Below are 24,532 nucleotides of genomic sequence, written 5' to 3' on the forward strand. Positions count from 1 at the left end.
GGGGCGAGAGAGAGATACTGGGAGGGGAGAGAGAGAGACACTGAAGGGGCGAGAGAGAGAGAGAGATACTGAGAGGGGAGAGAGAGAGACACTGGGAGGGGAGAGAGAGAGAGAGAGAGAGAGAGAGAGACTGGGGGCGGGGGGAGAGGGAGAGCGAGACTGGGAGGGGGGGCGAGAGTGAGACTGGAGGTGTAGAGAGAGACGGGGGAGGGAGAGAGAGAGAGAGAGACTGGGGAGGTGGAGAGACTGGGGGGGGGGGAGAGAGGGAGAGACACGGGGGGGGGAGAGAGAGAGAGAGAGAGACTGGGGAGAGGTGGAGAGAGAGAGACGGGGGGAGAGGGAGAGAGAGACTGACTGACTGGGGGGACGAGAGAGAGAGAGAGAGAGAGAGAGAGACGAGCAGAGAGGGAGAGACTGGGGGGGAGTGGGTGTGGGAGAGAGAGAGAGAGAGAGAGAGAGACTGGGGAGGGGGGGAGAGAGAGACTGACTGGGGAGGAAGAGAGAGAGAGACTGGGGTTGCGGGGGGGGGAGGAGGATACGGGAGGGAAAGAGCGAGTGAAGGGGGCGCAGAGAAGAGTGGGAGAGGGTGGGGGGGCAGAGAGTGAGAGATTGCAGGGGCGGGGGAGAGAAAGAGAGACTGGAGGGGAAAGACAGAGCCTACTATGTCCATATTTAAATGTTTAGCCAAGATTCTTAAAGTGAAGCCAGTGGTATTGTTTATTTGATCCATAGCGACACACACTTTACCAATAGCTAGACCAATAGTTTTGAGAACACATACTTGGCACAAAAAGGTTCAAAACAAACAAACAGAAACGATTCCCAGGAAGGAGCAGGTAGTCCACCGGGCGTTTCCCATGCAGTCACATCGTGACCCTGCTCCCCCCACACACCAGTGTAATGACCCGAGGGGCACAAACCGGACCCAACAAAACCCTCTGCCAATTCAGGGTAGCAGAGTTCTGGGAAACCCTCTCCCACCACCAAAGAGAATCCAAACGAGTTGCAGGAGGGGCACATCACCCCAAATTCGGCCTCTGTTTGGACGCACAGACATCAGCCTTCCCACAAACTCACCCAGCTCCCCTTTGAATGTTTGCATTCCAGAGGGCAGTGACTGCGTAAGAAAGTCTTCCTGATGTACTCCCAGCGTACTTTGAGCTTTTAAACTTGGATGTAGTGACCTTCCTCTGGACCTTTTCTAGGGCCATGATATCACCTATCTTGTGAAGGGACCAAAACTAGACACCATATTCTAGATGAGACCTAACATAGAAACATAGAAAATAGGTGCAGGAGTAGGCCATTCAGCCCTTCGAGTCTGCTCCACCATTCAATATGATCTTGGCTGATCCTCTATCTCAACACCAAAGACACAATGATATTGTTTGTTTTATATCAGAATGTCCATCCCAGTACTTATACAAAAGCAAAATACTGCAGATGCTGGAATCTGGAATAAAAGCAGAAAATGCCAGAAATCTCAGCGGGTCAGTCTGTAACCCTTCGTCATCGCCCTGAAACGTTAACTCTGCTTTCTCTCCACAGATGCTGCCTGACCTGCTGAGAATTCCAGCAGTTTCTGTTTTTATTCCATCCCAGTACTTTGTTCGCCGTACTATAGCCTCACGGCAGTGAACCTTGGGACCCAGGTTTCTTTCCTACATAACAGACTTTAGCTTAGAGCTATGCAAGCTTGGCTTTAGCCCCACCCACATTATCTACATTAAATCTCATCTACCAGTTGTGGGCCCACTGCAGCTAAATCTGATTTTTTTCATCCAAGTTTCTATCACCATCTTTGTGTCATCTGCGAACTTTCGGCCAGCTCCCCGCACAATGCCTTAGTCCAGGACTAAGCACTGTTTTGAGTCTGTATCTAGTTCAGGTTTTGAATAACTTGCTTTTAATTGTATTCCACGTTACAGATTATAGTGGATGATGATGACAGTAAAGTCTGGTCCCTTTATGATGCAGGGCCCAGAAACATAAGGTGCCCGGTTATATTTCTGCCCCCTGTCAGTGGAACCGCAGATGTGTTTTTCCAGCAGATTTTGGCCCTAACTGGATGGGGCTACAGAGTCATCTCGGTAAGTATGGGTTCAATGGTGGCCTCCTGTGTTGGATCATTCTATGAAGTATAATAATCTTAGAAATGAACTTGGTTGCTTTGTTCCAAATGACAATTTAACCAGAGATTAACAATCTTGGCTTTCATATTTCTGCCGTACTAAAGCATTCATCATTTAACACACATACAGATTGAAACCTCCCTTATCCGAAACCCTCAGGACCTGGCCTAAGGGATTTTGCTGGACGAGGGCAGGTCACGTTAAATTGGATGGTGCAGGGACTGAGCAAGGGGATATCGGGGCTGGGAGTGCGGCAGAGAGATCCTGGGCGGGGGCGGGGGGGATGGATCGCGGAGTCAGGCCAGCAATTCCGGGAGTCGCATGCGAGGAAGGACTTCAATTTGTTCATGTCGGAGTTCTGTGCATGCACCACCCGGTGGCCGGGAATGGTTCTGGACAAGGAGTGGTTCTGGATAAACGAGTTTAAACCTGTAATCGGGATTTTCACTACAGTAACCTATGTTGGTGCATGTCTTGAAGTATATCAGAATAGTTGTGCGACTTTTCATTTCAACAGCAACATTAACGCTGGACGTTCAGATTGTTACTGAACTGGAAATGTTAAATTCTGTCTAATTGTAGCTGTTAGTGTCTTAAGTGTAGTAAGATACGAAAACAAGGAAAGGAATTACTTGGTTATCTTGATCTAATACTCAACCACTTAACGTCATTCTTTATGTGACCCAAAGCACAATGCTCTGTCTGTAAGCGTCATGCTAATTGGTAACCTAGCGAGTGCCTTCTATGGCTGGTGTGCTGATATTTAGGAATGATTAGAAAAAAATTCTTCAAAGCTGGTCCCAAACTATATCTCAGACAGTTCCAGTAGCTCAGACATCACTGTCCCCCCCACCCCCCCAATGCTTATTAGCACATGGGATGCTTTACCACAAGGGGCTATTGAGACAAAGACTAATACATTTCTACAGTAAATCAGATGTCTTTGAAAAGGACAAATACAAAAGGATGCAGAGAAATAAGAATAGGCGGCTCATGTTGAGGAGCTGCACCAGTGCAGGGGAAATGGCCTCTTTCGGTACAGGAAATTCTATGGCTTGCGCATATTTCTTTGAACTGCACACTGAACGTGTTTTACTATTTTTAAATATCTCACAGCTCCAGTATCCTGTTTATTGGGACCTCCTTGAATTTTGTGATGGATTCAGGAAGCTTTTAGATCATCTACAGCTGGATAAGGTCAGTACAAGTGACCCCTGGGTTTGTGTCAGCTTTGTTAGATTACAAAACATATTTGGTTGGATACATTAATGATTTCGACTCGGGAATTGGAAGTACAATTTATAAATTTGCCGATGACACAAAATTGCAGATGTCATTAATACAGAGGAAGAATGGGACAAAATACAAAACAACATTAATAAACTTGCAGAATGGGCATTTCATTGGCAAATGATTTCAATATAGATTCGTGTGAGGTGTTGCATTTTGGTTGGAGGAATAAGGAGATTACATACTGCATGGATAGGGAGAGGAGCAGAGGGATCTGGGGACACACATACACATCACTAAAAATAGCGACGCAGGTTAATAAGGCCATTTAAAAAAAAAGGCAAACCAATCACTAGGGTTCATTTCTAGAATTGAAAAGCAGCAAACTTATGTTAAACTTGTACAGAACCTTGGTTAGACCACTGCACAGCTCTGGTCTCCATTTATATAAAGGATATGGAAGTATTGAAAAAGATTCACCAGGATCATTTAGCACTGAGTATAACAGTCGGGAAAGACTGACGAGACTGTGGCTCTTTTCTCTAGAAAACATAAAGCTGAGGGTGACCTGAGAGAGGGCTTTAAGATGATGTAAGGGTTGGATGGGGTAGATATGGAGAAAATTTTTGCACTTGTGGGGAGTCCAGAACTAGGGGCCATCAGGAGAAGACGGTCACTAATAAATCCAATGGGGAATTCAGGAGAAACTTCTTTAGCCAGAGAGTGGTGAGAATGTGGAACTCGCTGCCACATGAGTAGGTGCAGGTAGGTAGGTGAATAACAGGGATGTATTTAGGGGAAGCTGGATAAACGCACAAGGCCGAAAGGAATAGAAGGATATGTTGATGAGATTCGATGACGATGTGGGAGGTGGCTGGTGTGGAACACTTAAGTCAGCGTAGATGGGTTGGGCCGAATGGCCTGTTTGTATGCTGTAGGCTCAATGTAACTGTTAAAGTCGGATAAAGTGGAATTCCTTAGAAAAGGTCAATTGTAGAAGTTGACCTGAGACTTTCAATGTCAAAATAGCCCCAGTCCTGAATAAACTAACGCCAGCCCGATCTGACCTGTGCAGGTTCACATTTTTGGTGCTTCCTTGGGAGGATTTTTGGCGCAGAAATTCGCAGAATATGCACACAAATCGCCCAGAGTTCATTCTCTCATCTTGTGTAACTCATTCAGTGACACATCTATCTTCAATCAGTCTTGGACTGCCAGCAGGTAAGAAATTCATGTGGTAAAGTTTTTATCTTGCTAGTATAATCATTTACTTCGAATTATCTCATGAGGTTGGGGGTAATATATTAGCATGGATAGAGGATTGGCTAACTAACAGAAAACAGAGTTGGGATAAATGGGTAATTTTCCGGTTGGCAAACGGACTAGTGGGGTGCCGCAGCGATCGGTGCTGAGGCCTCAACTATTTACAATCTATATTAATGACTTGGATGAAGGGACCGAGTGCAATATAGACAAATTTGCTGATGATACAAAGATAGGTGGGAAAGCAAGTTATGAGGAGGTCACACAGAATCTGCAAAGGGATATAGACAGGTTAAGTGAGGGGTCAAAAATTTGGCAGATGGTGTATAATGTGGGAAAATGTGAAGTTATCCACTGGTAAGAAGAATAAAAAAGCAAATTATTATTTAAACGGAGAGTGACTACAAAATGCTGCAGTACAGAGGGATCTGGGGATCCTCATACTTTTAGGGAATGCTTCCGCCCGGTTTCGAACCGGGGACCTTGCGCGTGTTAGGCGAACGTGATAACCACTACACTACGGAAAGACTGTGGCACGCTTCACGAATTTGCGTGTCACCCTTGCGCAGGGGCCATGCTAATCTTCTCTGTATTGTTCCAATTTTAGTATATGTGCTGCCGAAGCGAGCAAAACACAAAAAGTTAGCATGCAGGTGCAACAAGTAATTAGGAAGGCCAATGGAATGTTGGCCTTTATTGCAAAGGGGACAGAGAAGTCCTGCTACAACTGTACAGGGTATTGGTGAGGCCACACCTTGGAGTACTGCGTGCAGTTTTAGTCTCTGTATTTAAGGAAGGAATACTTTCATTGGAGGCTGTTCAGAGAAGGTTTGCTAGGTTGATTTCTGGAATGAAGAAAGGTTGAGCAGGTTTGGTCTATACTCATTGGCGTTTAGAAGAATGAGAGGCGATCTTATTTAAACATACAAGATACTGAGGGGGCTCGACAAGGTAGATGCAGAGAGGATGTTTCCCCTCGTGGGGGAATCTAGAACTAGGGGGCATAATTTCAGAATAAGGGGTTGCCTATTTAAAACGGAGATGAGGAGGAATTTCTTCTCTTGAGTGTCGTGAATCTTTGAAATTCTCTGCCCCAGAGAGCTGTGGAGGCTGGGTCATTGAATATCTTCAAGGTGGAGATGGACAGATTTTTGAACGAAGGTGGAGTCAAGGGTTATGGGGAGCGGGCAGGAATGTGGAGTTGAGGTCAAGGTCAGATCAGCCATGAATGGCAGAGCAGGCTCAAGGGGCCAAATGACCGACTTCTGCTCCTATTTCTTATGTTCTTATGAACCCATTTGGATAAGGTAGGATTGTAGAATCTTGCATTCCACTGGGTGTTTTGCCCTCTGATTATGAAATCACTACCCGCCCGGGTGTGCCCTCTGACTTTTTACTATAAATCTCAACAATAATTAAAATCTGAAAGAATGAGACGCCACTCTTGTAAAAGTTAATTTTCAGTGCCAGAGAGGTGGTTTGGCAGTGATCAAGACTTATGCCGTTAAGCGTACTTATACCTTTTGTGGCGAGTTTAGTGCATATGTATGGGCTAAGTACAGCAACTTCACGCTGTTCCATGGGTTTCAATGGTGAGTCTCTCGGCGAGATACCATTATCACACAGCGTTTAGAGGAACAGGAAACTGGGACAGCAAATTCCTGATTTCCGTCTTTTAACTGCACATGTGCGGTCGTCTGTCATCTCATTCGACTCTCCTTTTTGCAGAGTTGGAAGTTCAGTACTGGGTCTAGTAGCTACAAGCCACAGGATTGTTTTTAAAGACAAACTTGATGTCATAATGAAGGTTGATGAGAAATGGAAAGATTTGGGGAAATCTTAACAAATATTTTGGCTCCGAAAACTGTCCTGTTTCATTATTCACAACCTTCCTTTAGAATTCAAAGAGGAGGACTAACGGTTTAATTAAGAGGGGGAAAATAGAGTACGAGAGGAAGCTTGCAGGGAACATAAAAACTGACTGCAAAAGCTTCTATAAATATGTGAAGAGAAAAAGATTAGTGAAGACAAACGTAGGTCCCTTGCAGTCGAACTCAGGTGAATTTATAATGGGGAACAAAGAAATGGCAGACCAATTGAACAAATACTTCGGTTCTGTCTTCATGAAGGAAGGCACAAATAACCTTCCGAATGTACGAGGGGACAGTGGGTCTAATGAGAAGGAGAAACTGAAGGATATCCTTATTAGGCAGGAAATTGTGTTGGGGAAATTGATGGGATTGAAGGCTGATAAATCCCCGGGGCCTGATAGTCTGCATCCCAGAGTACTTAAGGAAGTGGCCCTAGAAATAGTGGATGCATTGGTGATCATTTTCCAACAGTCTGTCCTATGGATCAGTTCCTATGGACTGGAGGGTAGCTAATGTAACACCACTTTTTAAAAAAGGAGGGAGAGAGCAAACGGGTAATTATAGACCGGTTAACCTGACATCAGTAGTGGGGAAAATATTGGAATCAATCATTAAGGATGAAAAAGCAGTGACAGGATCGGTCCAAGTCAGCATGGATTCATGAAAGGGAAATCATGCTTGACGAATCTTCTGGAATTTTTTGAGGATGTAACTAGCAGAGTGGACAAAGGAGAACCAGTGGATGTGGTCTATTTGGACTTTCAAAAGGCTTTCGACAAGGTCCCGCACAAGAGATTGGTGTGCAAAGTCAAAGTGCATCGTATTGTGGGTAATGTACTGACGTGGATAGAGAACTAGTTGGCAGACAGTCGGGATAAACGGGACCTTTTCAGAATGGCAGGCAGTGATTAGTGGAGTGCCGCAGGGCTCAGTGCTGGGACCCCAGCTCTTTACAGTATACATTAATGATTTGGATAAAGGAATTGAGTGTATTATCTCTAAGTTTGCAGATGACACTAAACTGGGTGGTGGTGTGAGCTGTGAGGGGGACGGTAAGAGGCTGCAGGGTGACTTGGACAGGTTAGGTGAGTGGGCAAATGCATGGCAGATGCAGTATAATGTGGATAAATGTAAGGTTATTCTTTTTGGGGGCAAAAACACGAAGGCAGAATATTATCTGAATGGCGGCAGATTAGGAAAAGGGGAGGTGCAACGAGACCTGGGTGTCATGGTTCATCAGTCATTGAAGGTTGGCACGCAGGTACAACAGGCGGTGAAGAAGGCAAATGGTATGTTGGCCTTCATAGCTAGGGGATTTGAGTATAGGAGCAGGGAGGTCTTACTGCAGTTGTACAGGGCCTTAGTGAGGCCTCACCTGGAATATTGTGTTCCGTTTTGGTCTCCTAATCTGAGGAAGGACGTTCTTGCTATTGAGGGAGTGCAGCGAAGGTTTACCAGACTGATTCCCGGGATGGCTGGACTGACATATGAGGAGAGACTGGATCAACTGGGCCTTTATTCAGTGGAGTTTAGAAGGATGAGCAGGGATCTCATAGAAACGTATAAGATTCTGACGGGACTGGACAGGTTAGATGCGGGAAGAATGTTCCCGATGTTGGGGAAGTCCAGAACCAGGGGACATGGTCTTAGGATAAGGGGCAGGCCATTTAGGACTGAGATGCAGAGAAACTTCTTCACTCAGAGAGTTGTTAACCTGTGGAATTCCCTGCCGCAGAGAGTTGTTGAGGCCAGTTCGTTGGATATATTCAAGAGGGAGTTAGATATGGCCCTTACGTCTAAAGGGATCGAGGGGTATGGAGAGAAAGCAGGAAAGGGGTACTGAGGGAATGATAAGCCATGATATTGAATGGCGGTGCAGGCTCAAAGGCCCGAATGGCCAACTCCTGCACCTATTTTCTGTGTTTCTATGTTTCCCTTTTCATCAACACACTCAATCTCTTCTAGCCTATTTGGGTTTGGATGAAGACCTTTCATCCCTTTTGATCTCATTTTTACAGAGTAACAACCTGACTGCCTCCCCTTTACAGCATCAAACTGTTTCTTCAATGATTTCAGTGTCCTGCTTTCAAGCTGGAAATCCATGAACTTTATATCAAGGAATACCTTCTAACATCTTGTCCTGCTGCGTTAGTGTACCGTAGAGTATTTCTGGGTTCACGAGCACCCAAGGCGTGGCCTATGGGCCGAATCAGCCAGGGGCTCATTTCATCCGTCCCTTCTTATTGTTTGTGTTCTGTGATTGGTGGCTTTAAACCAACCAGGAAGCAGCCTTTTTGCACCAATATTGAAACCGCCTCAAGCCGTCCCTCAGCACTGAGGTGTTCAGAGCTGAATATATACATCATGCTGTATCCCCCGGGCAAAATGTCGATGGGTGTGCTGGGAGTGGCATTGGGGCACCGCTAAATGCAGAGATGGCATCATAAGGCAGCAAAGTGAGACGTAGGGAGTGGCTACAAGAATGTGCAAGAATGACTGGTTGGATAGGTAGCGAATGCAGATGTGTATGTAGCTTTTCAAATCTGTTGAATAAGGTTTCTCGAGATTTGTTACAAAAATTCCAAATTCTGGCATGTAGTGCAGCAACCTGGTTAGAAAGTTGATTAAAGGAACAAAGAGTAAGGATAATGGGTGCTGCTGCGATTGGATTATGCTTCCTCCACAAATAGCACCTTATTCAAAACTTTCCGCTCCATCCTGCACTGCTTGTCATGACCCCCCCCCCGCCCCGGTCCTACAAAAGAATATAAGAAATAGGAGCAGGAGTCGGCCATTCGGCCCCTCGAGCCTGCTCCGCCATTCAATACGATCATGGCTGATCTGATCTTGGGCTCGACTCCACTTCCCTGCCTGCTCCCCTTAACCCTTTACTCCCTTATCGTTCAAAAATCTGTCTATCTCCACCTTAAATATATTCAATGACCCAGCCGCCACAGCTCTCTGGGGTAGAGAATTCCACAGATTCACGACCCTGAGAGAGAAATTCCTCTTTATTTCAGTTTTAACCTGCAGTGATTCCCTGACACCCAATGCATTGGCGTTTAAACCCCCTCAGCCCGCCCTATCTCTGCCACCACATCATCTTATATCCCTTTTGCATCTTCTGACTCTGCATCTCTCTCTCCCTTTGTTCATTGTTGGAAGAATCTTCAGCCGCCTCGACCTTGTTTCCTGCAACTCCTAATCTTCCTTTCCTTAATTCTTCTGCACATGGCACAGGAAGCAATCTGGAGATTACCCGCTTGAAGTTTGCAGATGACACTAAGCTGGGTGGCAGTGCGAGCTGCGAGGAGGATGCTAAGAGGCTGCAGGGTGACTTGGACAGGTTAGGTGAATGGGCAAATGCATGGCAGATGCAGTATAATGTGGATAAATGTGAGGTTATCCACTTTGGTGGCAAAAACAGGAAGGCAGATTATTATCTGAATGGTGACAGATTAGTAAAAGGGGAGGTTAAACGAGACCTGGATGTCATGGTATATCAGTCACTGAAGGTAGCATGCAGGTACAGCAGGCAGTAAAGAAAACAAATGACATGCTGGCCTTCATAGTGAGAGGATTTGAGTATAGGAGCAGGGAGGTCTTACTGCAGTTGTCCAGGACCTTAGTGAGGCCTCACCTGGAATATTGTGATCAGTTTTGGTCTCCTAATTTGAGGAAGGACGTTCTTGCTATTGAGGGAGTGCAGCGAAGGTTCACCAGACTGATTCCCGGGATGGCAGGGTTGACATATGAAGAAAGACTGGATCGGCTAGGCTTATACTCACTGGAATTTAGAAGAATGAGAGGGGATCTCATAGAAACTTATAAAATTCTGACGGGATTGGTCAGGTTAGATGCAGGAAGAATGTTCCTGATGTTGGGGCAGTCCAGAACCAGGGGTCACAGTCTAAGGATAAGGGGTAAGCCATATAGGACCGAGATGAGGAGAAACTTTTTCACCCAGAGAGTGGTGAACCTGTGGAGTTCTCTACCACAAAGTTGTTGAGACCAGTTTGTTGGATATATTCAAAAGGGAGTTAGATGTGGCCCTTACGGCTAAAGGGATCGGGGTATGGAGAGAAAGCAGGAATGGGGTGCTGATGATCATATTGAATGGTGGTGCAGGCTCGAAGGGCCTACTCCTGCACCTATTTTCTATGTTTCTATGTTTTCTACATCATCTCGTCTGTTAACTCCTTAACATTCCTCTCAGCCTCAAAACATACTTCTGTGTCATTGGTTCCAACATGGACCATGAATCTTGGCTGATTTTCCTTAGAAGTTATTCCATACGGTTCTGTGATGTCCTTCTGTCTAGTGTCGGAGACCACATACCATTCAGGAAGCCCGATCATGACTGCAAGGAAGACTGTTCCCTCGACTCTTTAATCTCTCCCGGCCACCTCTCTTTTCCTTGTGCTCTCCCTGCCTCTCCCCACGCAGTCCCTTGCTTCACAATGTCAGGTCGTTGCTTGCACCGCCTTTCTCTGATGTCACTGTTAATGTCTGTCTCACGTGTCGAACACATGTATTAATTACAGAAAAAATTCCTCACTTACTGATCATTACCCTGTAGCTTCAGGTCAAATGATGTTTCCTCCCCCACAAGCATAATTTGTGACTGTTCCAATCTATCTATCTGACGTCTCAGCTTCCAAACTGGTCCGTGCATTTGTCTGAACTGCAGTTGCTGTGTGTACTGGCTTGGTTCCTTAAAGGATGTAGCTCGCTCTGAATCTGATCACATTATTCCTCACTCCTCCAATGTTGGTGTCGAGGTGTATTTGTAAACACCTTCTGTTTGAGAATGGTACTTCAGCACCTGAGCATGCAGATAAACTGAGGTTCTACATCTTTCACTAACCGCTTTAATACCTTTTGTATCCACTTCCGTGTAACCTGGGCTGACTTGAAGCTGGCTCTGGTAGTTTCTGCTCAGTACTGACACTTTCTGATGATCAACATACTTTTCCATTCAAAATGTAGTCTGAATAGATGTTGGATGTTGAAACGTTGCATGGTTTTGTGGAAATGTAATCGAGGGTTACTTGTTGAAGTCCTTCCCATGGGAGAGGGAAAGCTGTGGTTAGCCGGTGGGGCAGGGCAGGGTGGGCTTTGTGAGGTGAAGGGAGCAGTGGGGTGCTAGGACCTGTCTGTTCCACCATCTCTTTATCGGGACTTGGTTTTAAGCCTGTAACATGGGAGGCCATGCATGCTCTTGTTTTCCTATCTTGAGGAGCCTGTGCATCACCAATTGTGATTAGTAAATGGCCCACAAATTCTTGCTTCACCTGAGCTAAGGGGAGTTAAAGGTGGGAGCAAGACAAGAGAAAAGAAGAGGTTACAGCACTTCAAGTGCACATCCAAGTACCTTTAAATATGGTGGGGGTTTCTGCCTCTACCACCCTTTCAGGCAGTGAGTTCCAGACCCCCACCACCCTCTGAGTGAAGAAATTTCCCTTCAAATCCACTCTAAACCTTCTACCAATTACTTTAAATCTATGCCCCCTGGTTGTTGACCCCTCTGCTAAGGGAAATAGGCCCTTCCTATCCACTCTATCCAGGCCCCTCATAATTTTATACACCTCAATCAGGTCCCCCCTCAGCCTCCTCTGTTCCAAGGAAAACAAACCTAGCCTATCCAATCTGTCCTCATAGCTAAGGTTCTCCATTCCCGGCAACATCCTCGTAAATCTCCTCTATACGCTCTCTAGTACAATCACGTCCTTCCTGTAATGCGGTGACCAGAAATGCACGCAGTACTCTGCGGTCTGACCAGTATTTTATGCAGTTCAAGCATAAACCCCCCTGCTCTTGTACTCTATGCCTCGACTAATAAAGGCAAGCATTCCGTATGCCTTCTTAAACACCTTATTTACCTGGCCTGCTATCTTCAGGGATCTGTGGACCTGCACTCCCAGGTCCCTTTGTTCCTCTACACTTCTCAGTGTCCTACCATTTGTTGTGTATTCCCTTTCCTTGTTAGCCCTCCCCAAATGCATTACCTCACACTTCTCCAGATTAAATTCCATTTGCCACTGTTCTGCCCACCTGAAGGAGGGATATTTAAGGGGGGATACACTTGCATTGGAGGCATTTCAGAGAAGGTTCACTCGGCTGATTCCTGAGATGAAGGGGTTGACTAATGACGAAAGGTTGGGCCTGTACTCATTGGAGTTCAGAAGAATGAGAGGTGACCTTATTGAGACATATAAGATACTGAGGGGACTTGACAAGGTAGATACAGAGAGGATGTTTCCACTCATGGGGGAAACTACAACCAGGGGGCAAAATTTTAAAATAAGGGGTTGACCATTTAAAACTGAGATGCGAAATGTCTTTTCTCAGAGTTGTAAATGTGAATTCTCTGTTTGAGAACTCTGGAGACTGGCTGCTCTGGAATGCCTATCCTTCCTGTAGTATGTGCTGGGGTTTCATCCCACTCTTTGTTCAATATGTGTTTCTAGTACTACAGTCTTTAGCATTTTGCTAATGTTCATAGAATCATAGGTTAATACAGCACAGAAGGAGGCCATTTGGCCCATCGAGTCTGTGCCGGCTCCTTCAAAGAGCCACCCATTTAATCCCACTCCCCCACTCTTTCCCCATACCCCTATAGTGTCTTCTCTTTCAAGTATTTTTCCAATTCCCTTTTGAAGGCTACTGTTGAATCTGTATCCACCGCTCTATCAGGCCGTGCGTTCCAAATCCTAACCACTCGTGGTGTGAAACATTTTCCTCATGTGGCCTCTGGTCCTTCTGCCAATCACCTTCAATCTGTGCCCTCTGTTATCGAGCCTTCAGCCATTGGGAACAGTTTCTCCATGTACTCTATCAAAGCCTTGATCAAATCGTCTCTGTTCGAAGGAGAACAGCCCCAGCTTCTCCAGTCCCTGCACTAACTGTAAGCCTTCATCCCGGGAACCATTGGAGGTCTCAAAGAGAAAGCTTCAAGTAGAGTACTAAATTAAACTTTGCATCTGTCTTCACAAAGGAAGTGGATGATGTGAGAGTTACACTAAACGAGGAGAAGGAAGTTATGGACAGGATAGTAATAGATAGAGAAGACATAATAGAATAGCATTACTGAAAGTTGGTAAGTCACCTGGTCAAGATGGAATACATCTTAATTTGCTGAAAGAAGCAATGCTCGAAATAGCAGAAGCATTGGTCACAATCTTTCAATCCTTATTGGATACAGGGGTAGTAACGGAGGACTGGAGCATTGCTATTGTTATACCAGTATTCAAGAACATAAGAATTAGGAGCAGAAGTCGGCCATTCGACCCTTCGAGCCTGCTCCCCCATTCAATGAGGTCATGGCTGATCTTCTACCTCAACTCATAGAGAGCATAGATTTAAAGTAATTGGGGGGAGGTATAGAGGAGATATGAGGGGAAATTTCTTTACCCAGACGGTGATGGGAAAGGTTAGAGGCAGAAAGCTCACCACATTTAAAAAATACTTCGATGTGCACTTGAAGTGCCGTAACCTACAGGGCTACGGACCAAGAGCTGGAAAGTGGGATTAGGCTGGGTAGCTCCTTGGTCAGCCGGCGCGGACATGATGGGTCGAAATGGCCTCCTTCCATGCTGTAAATTCTATCATTCTATGAACTCTACTTTCCTGCACAATCCCCATACCCCTTGATTCCTTTAATATCCAAAAATGTATCTATCCCTGTCTTGAATATACTCAACAACTGAGCATCTACAACCCTCTGAGTTAGAGAATTCCAGAGATTCACCACCCTCTGAGTCAAGAAGTTTCTCCTCATCTCCGTCCTAAATGGCCGACCCCTTATTCTGAGACTGTAATCTCTGTTTCTAGACTCCTCAGCCAGAGGAAACATCCTCCCAAAATCTACCCTGTCAAGCCCTGTAAGAATTGTGCATGATTCAATGAGATCACCTCTCTCACTTCTAAACTCTAGAGAATATAAGTCTAGTCTATTCGATCTCTCCTCATAGGACAATCCCCCCATCCCAGGAATCAGTCTGGTGAACCTTTGTTGCACTCCCTCTATGGCAAGTATATCCTTCCTTGGGTAAGGAGACCCAAACTGTACGCAGTACTCCAGGTGTGGTCTCACCAGGGCCTGATATAATTGCAGTAAGACATTGTTACTCTTATACTCAAATCCTCTTGTAATAAAGGCCAACATATCATTTAATTTCTTAATTATTTGCTGTACCTGGATGTTAACTTTGTGATTGGTGTACAAGGTCACCCAGGTCCAACATTTCCCAATCTCTCACCATTTAAAAAATACTCTGCTTTTCTATTTTTCCTACCAAAGTGGATAACTTCACATTTCTCCCCATTATATTCCATTTGCCATGTTCTTGCCCACTCACTTAACCTGTCTGTATCCCCTTGAAGCCTCTTTGCATCCTCCTCACAACTTACATTCCCACCTAGCTTTGTATCATCAGCAAACTTGGATATATTACCTTTGGCCCCCTCATCCAAATCATTGATTATAGATTGTGAATAGCTGGGGCCCAGCATTGATCCTTGCGGTACCCCACTAGTTACAGTCGGCCATCCCGAAAATGACTCGTTTATTCCTACTTCTGTTTTCTGTCCATTAACCAATCCTCAATCCATGCTTGTATATGAGCCCTAATTTTGTTCAATAACCTTTTGTGTGGCACCTTATCGAATGCCTTCTGAAAATCCAAATACACCACATCCACTGGTTTCCCCATATGATTCTGCTAATTGCAACCTCAAGAAAGCAGCGAGTAATAAACCAGGAGTCGACAGGTTAGTCAGCCCAAGATTGGTAGTGGGGAAGTTATTGGGCCTGAAATCCCGGCCTCCTTGGGTCCGTACGGAGTGTATACAGATCCGGGGAGGCATCGCAAAAGCTGGTTTTCCGATCTGTCAAGTTCTGGCTTGAAAGCTCCAATGCCTCTCGGGGGCAAGGACATTGCCGTATTTGCCCATCTCTTGCCCAGCGAATGTCCTTAAAACTCTTGTGCCTGGTAAAAGCTGGCACATAGCCTACTGTTACCAGGCCCAGCAGGCTGAGCGGACCCCGGCCTGCGAGCACCATTGGAGCAGGCCAGGGAACAGAAGGAACAGCGTGGCAATGTACCACTCCAAGGAGCAGTGCGAGCTGGAGCAGGAGAGCAACGGCAGTGAAGAGGGCGTCACCAAGATCCAGGTCGGTGATTGGAGCATGGGCAGATACAGCAGGAGCGGCCAGGTCAGGGCGAGAGATTGCAGAGGGACGTGATCAGAGCCCAGGAGAGGCGTCAGTTTGGGCCCGGGGGCAGCCTGGGCCAGCCCACACTGCGATATGTGTGCACGCTCGGTCTGTGCAGCAGAGCTGGTCTCCAGTCGTCCTGGTTAATCCTTGCCTATGGACCAAGACCTAGCTCTGTCAAGCCCGTGTGGTGGCTGGTGTGCAACGGTCACCCCACGTTAAAACAATCTACGCACAGGCATCTTCCACTCTTCAGGATGTAGTTCGGGATCTGGAATGCTGGGTCCTTCATTCAAACACCTGTGAACTTTTTGACGTGGAAGCAAGTCATCCTCGATTTGAGGAACTACCAATGACGCGTGATACAAGAGTAAGAGTTTTAAAACATAAAATACATATACAAAAATTTAAAAATAAGTTTTTATGTTTAAAAACCCTACCCACTACGGTAAGTTTATTATAAACCCTACTGACAAAACTTTAAAACAAAAATTAGAAAAATATTTTTTTTCTAACACATTTATTAACTTTAATTTAAATTATGTGAGGCTATTAATGAGAATACTGTTCCTGATTGGTTGTGCAGTCACATGTGACTGCCCCTTCTACGTCCGAGCGTCAAGGACGGGAGCGCGCTCCGCCGTGCGGGAAGGGAAGGGCTCCCCGCCTCAATCGCAGGCTCCGGGGCCACCAGGTACATCCGTTAAAAGTTCTCCGGTCACAGGCGTTCGTCCGAAAGAAGCCTCCGACCGGAATTTCAGGCCCATAGCAAACCATTATCAGGGACAAAAATAACGCTCATTTGGAAATAAATGGGTTAATCAAGGCGAACCAGCATGGATTTGTTAAAGGCAAATCGTGTCTGACTAACGAGATTGAATTATTTGAGGTAAGAGAAAAGGTTGATCAAGGTAGTGCAGTACATAGGGACTTTCGGACGCTATTGGACAAAGTGCCACATAGGAGGTTTATGAAGATGGAAGGCCATGGTATTGAGGGGAAAAAGGTGGTATGGATACGGAATTGTCCCAGTGACAGGAAGCAGAGGGTGGTGGACCGATGTTGCTCAGACTGGGAGCTGGTTTGCAGAGCTGGTCCCCAAGGATCAGTTATGGATCCATTACTCTTCACATTTTATACATGACCTAGACTCTGGTGTAGGGAGCAGCATTATAGGGCTCAAGTTTCGGCCTGAGTTGCTCCTATTTTTTTTGGAGCAACTATTTAGAATGGAGTATCTTAGAAATTGCAATTCTCGGCATTTAGTTTGCTCCAGTGCTCGTCAGTTCGAACAGTTTCATTTTAGAACAGATTTTTTTTTCCAAAAGGGGGCGTGTCCGGCCACTTGCGCCTGTTTTGCAAGTTTAGGCAGTGCAAACTTACTCCAAACTAACTTAGAATGGAGTAAGTGTAGATTTTTGTACACTCAGAAAAACCTTGCTTACACTTAGAAATTGGGCGTCGGTTACAAATGGGCGGCGGGAATGGGGGGGTGGGGAGAGGGAAGTAATTAAATTTTACAAGCATTCAACAGTTTCACTTATACAAATAAAGAGCTATCCTGAATAAAAAAAATTATAAATAAAGCAAATAAAAAATACATTGAATTTTTCTACCTGTGTGAAGCAGCAGCAGCCTTCCAGCTGCGGAGCTTCAGGCCGTTCGGCCAGGGGACAGGGGCGGCATCAGTCCAACGACGGCAGCCCAAGACGACATCAAGCAGCCTTCCAGATGCGGAGCTTCAGGCCGTTCGGCCAGGAGACGGGAGGGACACGGTTGGGGCCACACACACAGGCAACGCAGCAGCCTCCACAGCTGTGAAGTTATTTTTGTAGGCTGCAGACCGTTCGGCCAGGAGACAGGGGAGGCGTACAAGACACCGGGAGGGAGAGCCAGCCAGCAAGTTTAAAAGTTAAATTTGTAATTCAAGTATGGCTGCTGCATTATCAACACCACGCATTATGCAATGGTTTGACATCAATTCACTGCATAGGAGAGAATTGATTAGAGCTCACCGCACCAGGAACGTCATAGCCCATAGGCTGATGGGCAGGAGACCTTACCCACGTCGGCAGTATCGAGCCAGGCGCTCGTACCTGGACATGAGCGAGGCTGATTGTGTCAAAAGGCTGCATTTCCGCAGAGAAGTTGTCGCTGAGATCTGTGATATGCTGAGAGCAGATTTGCAGCCCAGAAGCAGAACGCCGACTACCTTGTCTGTTGAAGTGAAGGTAACAGCTGCACTTGCCTTCTATGCCTCGGGATCGTTTCAGGCTACAACTGGAGATGTGTGCACCATCTCTCAACGTGTAATACATGCCTGCGTTTACCAGGTCACAGCTGCACTGTATGCGCGAGGAATGACTTCAAGTTCCCAATGACCGCATAAGCGATGCATGACAGGGCTATGGGCTTCTTCAGGATTGCTGGCTTCCCAAAGGTACAAGGCTGCATTGATTGTACCCACATCGCCTTGCGAGCACCTGTGGAGGATTCCGAGCAGTACAGGGATAGAAAAGATTTCCACTCCATCAATGTGCAGCTCGTGTGTGACGACAACCAACGCATCATGTCAGTCGATGCGAGATACCCTGGCAGCACCCATGATGCATTCATCCTATGCGACAGCGTTATATCTGCTATGTTTGAGCAGCAGCCAGAAGGGCAGAGCTGGCTACTGGGAGACAAAGGGTATGGCCTGACCACCTGGCTCATGACGCCCCTACGTGTGGCACGGACGGAAGCTGACTATCAATACGACATGGCGCACATTGTGACGCGCAGCATCATAGAGAGGACCATTGGCATCTGGAAACAGCCTGGACCATTCCGGAGGCCTCTTGTAATACTCCTCAGATTGTCGGTCACTTCACTGTTGTGTGCTGCATGCTGCATAACTTAGCCATCATGAGGCAGCAGGAGCTGATAGTGGAACCAGAAGATCCACATGGGGGGCCAGTGCCTGATGATAATTTGGAAGAGCAGGATGAAGATGATTACAACGATCAGGAGAGCGTGCAAGTGACTGACGCCGGAGCACGAGGTCGGAGGAGGGCCGTCCATCGTGCTCCTTTAACGATTGCTCGAGCCCTGCGCCAGCAGCTCATCCGTGAACGCTTCAACTACTGATGCCGGAGGGCTCTGCGACCATTGTTGCGCATGGACATGTTTATTTTTTGGAGTTGTTCCTACGTTGTGTTGTGTTAATGGGACATGATTCAGTTTTAATGAAAAAATATTTTATTGAAAAGTTAACGTTAGTGTAATAAAATTTGTTGTATCAAACTTTACTTTTTAATATGACTCTTTAAGATCACTTAAAAACTTGTAAAATTACAAAAGTTACAAAACAATTTCAGTGTGAAAAATCTTACACTCTTAAGATCACTTAGACTTCAAGATCACTTTTTAGGTGCAAAATGTGAGAGCATTTACGCTAAGATCACTTAAAAACCCTAAGATCACTTATAAGTTGTAAAGTTACAAAACAATTTCAATTTGAAAAACGTTACAACAGCTACATCAAGAACAAGAACAAAAGCAGCAAAGAAAGGCTGCAACCATCTCTCATCCACATCTCAGTGAATGTTCGCTTCTTCATGGGTGTGTCATTTGATTGACCGGGCTGTGTGCCCTTATTGTGCCGTCGCTTGCATGCCCTCCCTGACGGCCTGTGCTGTCGATTGCACTCCCTCGGACATTCCCTCCCTCATTTCCCGTGTCATTACTGCTATTTCTCCCGTCAGTATCGTCATCTTTTCACCCACTGCACTGACGCCACTGATGAGTGATCGGGTAAGCTCATTGGTCTCCATACCCAATGCCACAACCTGAGCCGCATCTGTTGCATGCTGCATCTCAGGAGAGCGTGTCTCCAATCTCCTTCTCCCCTGCCCGGGTCTGCCTCGCGGCACCACTACACTGGGAGCCACGGGCTGGGACGGTGGGACACTCAGTGTTCCAGACAGCACCACTACACTGGGAGCCACGGGCTGGGACGGTGGGACACTCAGTGTTCCAGACAGCACCACTACACTGGGAGCCATGGGCTGGGACGGTGGGACGCTCAGTGTTCCAGACAGCACCACTACACTGGGAGCCACGGGCTGGGACGGTGGGACACTCAGTGTTCCAGACAGCACCACTACACTGGGAGCCATGGGCTGGGACGGTGGGACGCTCAGTGTTCCAGACAGCACCACTACACTGGGAGCCATGGGCTGGGACGGTGGGACGCTCAGTGTTCCAGACAGCACCACTACACTGGGAGCCACGGGCTGGGACGGTGGGACGCTCGGTGTTCCAGACAGCACCACTACACTGGGAGCCATGGGCTGGGACGGTGGGACGCTCGGTGTTCCAGACAGCAGCACTACAGTGGGAGCCATGGGCTGGGACGGTGGGACGCTCAGTGTTCCAGACAGCACCACTACACTGGGAGCCATGGGCTGGGACGGTGGGACGCTCAGTGTTCCAGACAGCAGCACTACAGTGGGAGGCACATGCTGGGATGGTGCGGCCCTGGGTCTTGCATCCGACACCACTCGAGTGCGAGCCGTGGGCTGGGCTGGTGGGTCAGTGGCTGTAAACTGCTCCGTTATATCAGCAGCACCACTGGGACCCGCAATGTCAGAATCAAAACCATGGAAGCTGGAACCAGAACCTATGCAAGTGGGAGGCGCAGGCTGAGACACTGGGGCATTGGCTGTAAACTGCTCCGTTACACCAGCAGCACCACTGGGACCCGCAACATCGGAATCAAAACCATGGAAGCTGGAACCAGAACCGATGCAAAGGGTTGAAACTCTGATGCCCCTTAATGTGGGCTTATAAATATTAATTTGGAAGGTCTCCCCTGAAGACATTTCAGTCATCGCCGCCTGCAGCCAGTCTGGATCGTCCGCATCTGGTTCTTGTTCAGGGTTGGCATCATCATCATCATCTTCTGCAAAATATATCAGAACAGTCAAATGTTTAGCAGCAGAGGAGGGGGCAGGATGGGTGACATGAGTACTCTCACACATAGCGGGTTGATTTGAAGGGCCACGATGTATTTTCAGGACTTACCCTCTCCCTCTTGTGCTGTACTGATTGCTTTTCTCCATGTACGACTCATCATGGCAGCTACCCTCTGTTCCAAGGGTATCAGTGGATGCAGATTTGGCGGGCCTCCTCCTGTTCGAGTTGCTTCCTTTTTGTTGTGAGCCAATTTCTTCTGCAAAGATTAAAATATAACTTTTTACAGAGTAAGTCTTTCTGCAGGATGGGACATACAGATAGTCACATTACAATTACAATTACATTAAAAAATGAAAATATTACTTACACTAACTACTTGACCAAGGTCGTGCCATTTCTTTTTACACTGGCTTCCAGATCTCATGGTATGCACCACTGCGCAGTAATCTTCTGGAAATTGGTTCCAGAGTTTCTTCATTTCTTTGGATGGCACTTTTATGCGACCTCTGTTGCTGGTATCCTGCCATCTCTGCTCAATGACGTTAACTAATAGCTCCACTTCCTCATGCAAGAAATTCTTTGTTCTTGGTGGACGTTGTCCCATTGCTGTATTGAATTGACACTCTTATTTTTCAAAGCAAACAGTCCTTATTTTGCATACACCTATGCAGCACTTGTTCTGGAAGTTTAGCAGCAAAAAGCAGTACTCACTGATTTCAGCAGGTGATTTCTTCAACAGTGCTGCTAAAAGCACTCCTTCAGACACAAAAAAATCACCAAGGTTCAATCCCAAGCCTTTCCACAGCTCCGCAAAACAAATCAGCACTTTTTCCTCCTGTACCTTTAAAAATGGCCGAGTGCCAATGTTTGTAACGTACTGCGCGTGTGCGCGCGCTCCAATGTGCATGCGCAGGGCTGCCGGCACGACGTCTTTGGTTGAGAGTTAGCGTCCCCCGCTGTTCTAGGCGCGGCCCCAAAACTTGAGGCCATAGTGTTTGCTGATGGTACGAAACGTAAAGGTGGGAGGGCAAGTTAAATAGTACACGGGTTACCTGGGTTTATAAATAGAGGCACAGAATATAAAGGCACAGAGATGATGCTGCAGCTTTATAAATCACTGGCTAGCCCTCAGCTGGAGTATTGTGGACCATACTGGGCCCCACACCTCAGGAAAGATGTAAAGGCCGTAGAGAGGGTACAGAGGGGGTTTACCCGGATGTTACCCGGGATGAGGGACCTCCGTTATGAGGAAAGGTTGGACTGTTCTCCTCGGGACAGAGAAAGTAAAGGGCCGACCTAATCGAGGTTTTCAAGATGATGAGTTTTGGTCGAGTAGAGAGAAACTATTCCCTCTGGGAGTGGGTCAGTAACCAGAGGGCATCGGTTCAAAATCATCGGCTAAAGGTCCCGAGGGGGGATGGAGAAATGTTCTCACTCAGTGATCGGGATCGGGAACGCTCGGCCTGAGAAATGTTCTCACTCAGAGCGTTAACGGGATCGGGAACGCTCGGCCTGAGAGATGTTCACACTCAGTGATCGGGATCGGGAACGCTCGGCCTGAGAGATGTTCTCACTCAGTGATCGGGATCGGGAACGCTCGGCTTGAGAAAGTGCTGATTCCATAAATAATTTTAAACGGGGGTTGGACGGGTGCTTGGGGATGTGGAACTGACAGGGTTACTGACACAAAGCGGGGTGTGGGACTGAGCGCGGCGGGTCTATCACAGAACCGGCACAGGCACGGCGGTCCTCTGTGCTGTAAGTGTCTATGGTTCTATGGTTTTCTGCTCTTTTGCGCCTCGTTTCATGCCCAGGCGAGGCGGTAAATGCTGTTTCTGGGCAAGAAATGGGACGTCCAGGATTTAGCAGCGCAAAAACTTACCGCCCCGCCCTCCATTTTGACCGTCAGTATGATGTCAATCGTCGGGCAAGGCTGTGCTAGCGCCCTGGATGGAACGTTCGGCTTTAACGCTGACCCCAGAAAACACCTCAAAAACCAGGCAGTCCCAGGGTACAGCGGGTGCTATTGGCGGCCTATTTAAAGGGCGGCTGGAGGATCTGATAGCGCAGCTGTCAGCGACTGCTACGGTTGCGTGCAGAGCACTACGTGAGGCTCCGAGTGGCAAACGGCACGTTTATGTGCCATGCCACTTTGCTTACAAGGTTAGTGAGAGATTTCAGTGGTGGCAATACTAGTTCGCCAGCGTATCATGCTCATTGCTATTGGCAGGCGGCTTCAAGCTGGAAAAAGAGTTCTCGTCCATGTTGGGCCACGGATTCGAAGAAGTCGCAGACGTTTGGGGAGCAGGCCTTTCCCCCCCCCCCCCCCCAATGGGTTTACAGGAACATCGCTCATACCTCCACACCTCTGAGGCACAGTGTGTTAGAAGGCTGCACTTCAAAAAAGCTGACAGAGATATGCCAGCTCCTACAGGCAGGCCTACCAGCGGCAACAGGACAGTGCTGCCTGGCGAGGTGAAGATGACTGTGGCACTAGCCATCTATGCCTCCGGCTCCTTCCAGACAGCAACAGGGGACAGATGCAGCATCTGTTAATACACTGCACATTGCTGCATTTGCCATGTGACTAATGCAGAATGGACCTCATAAAGCTCCCAGTGAGCAGGGACAGCCAGAATGCAAGGGCTTTATGTTTTGGAAGAATTGTAGGCTTCCCCAAGGTTCCAGGAGCCATTGACTGCACACACGTTGCCATGCGAGCACCATTACACAACGCAGAGGTCTTCAGAAACCGAAAGGGGTACCACTCCCTAAACGTACGGCTAGTCTGCGGCCACATCCCGCTATCCAGGGAGCACACATGATGCTTTCATCCTGCGTGAGAGCAGTGTGTCATGAATGTTTCAGCAAAAAGACGAAGGTCAGATCGGGGACAAAGGATACGGCCTGGCCACCTGGCTCATCACCCCCCTCCGGAACCCTGCCACAGGAACCGAGCAATGCTATAATGACAACCATGCAGCCACCCGCAGCTTCATTGAGCAGACAATCGGCGTATTGAAGCAGCCTTCAAAAGAGAGCGACGATCGATTATGAAAGTAAACAAACACGAAATATAAAAACAGATAGTAAGCATTTCTACAGGTACATAAAAAGGAAAAGAGTGGCTAAAGTAAATGTTAGTCCCCGAGGGAATTAATAATGAGGAACAGGGAAATGGCAGAGATTTTGAACAAATATTTTGTATTGGTCTTCACGGTAGAAGACACTAAAAACATCCCAATAGTGGATAATCAAGGGGCGATAAGTAGGAACTTAATACAATCACTGTCACCTGCATCCTAGGGTCCTAAAAGCAGTAGTTGCAGAGATAGTTGTAATCATTGCATTGGTTGTAATCTACCAAAATTCCCTGGATTCTGGTGAGGTCCCAGCGGATTGGAAAACCGTAAATGTAACGCCCCTCTTTTTTTTTTTAAAAAAAAGAGTCCGATATAAGGCCGGTTATAGACCGGTTAGCCTTGGATGAAGGGACCGAGTGTAATGTAGCCAAGTTTGCTGATACAAAGATAGGTGGGCAAGCAAATTGTGAGGCGGATGCAAAGAATCTGCAAAGGGATATAGACAGGCTGAGTGTGGGGGCAAACATTTGGCATATGGAGTATAATGTAGGAAAATGTGAGGTTATCCACTTTGGCAGAAAAAATAGAAAAGCAAATTATAATTTAAATGGAGAAAAGTTGCAAAGTGCTGCAGTACAGAGGGACCTGGGGGTCCTTGTGCATGAAACACTAAAGGTTAGTATGCAGGTACAGCAAGTGATCAGGAAGGCAAATGGAATGTTGACCTTTATTGCAAGGGGGATAGAGTATAAAAGCAGAGAAGTCCTGCTACAACTG

The 24,532-nt window shown here is 47.0% G+C and overlaps 1 protein-coding gene and 2 non-coding genes across 3 annotated transcripts in view; 1 reads left to right on the forward strand and 2 right to left on the reverse strand.

Moving 5' to 3' along the window:
• The first annotated feature begins 1,403 nt into the window (after positions 1 to 1,403).
• The window catches only part of spg21 (SPG21 abhydrolase domain containing, maspardin), a 55,048-nt gene continuing 31,919 nt past the window's right edge, over positions 1,404 to 24,532 (forward strand). Inside the window, exons 1-4 of the mRNA XM_070859136.1 lie at positions 1,404 to 1,490; positions 1,929 to 2,090; positions 3,249 to 3,329; positions 4,438 to 4,583. Of these exons, the coding sequence (XP_070715237.1) occupies positions 1,404 to 1,490; positions 1,929 to 2,090; positions 3,249 to 3,329; positions 4,438 to 4,583 (476 nt within the window). The remainder of the gene's footprint in view (positions 1,491 to 1,928; positions 2,091 to 3,248; positions 3,330 to 4,437; positions 4,584 to 24,532) is intronic.
• Positions 5,080 to 5,153, reverse strand: trnav-aac (transfer RNA valine (anticodon AAC)). Its single transcript has one exon. It is a non-coding gene; the product is annotated as a tRNA-Val (tRNA).
• Positions 5,150 to 5,261, reverse strand: LOC139228407 (U6 spliceosomal RNA). The gene has a single exon (XR_011587555.1). It is a non-coding gene; the product is annotated as a U6 spliceosomal RNA (small nuclear RNA).

The sequence above is a fragment of the Pristiophorus japonicus genome, chromosome 17 (assembly GCF_044704955.1).
Source record: "Pristiophorus japonicus isolate sPriJap1 chromosome 17, sPriJap1.hap1, whole genome shotgun sequence".
NCBI lineage: Eukaryota > Metazoa > Chordata > Chondrichthyes > Pristiophoridae > Pristiophorus > Pristiophorus japonicus.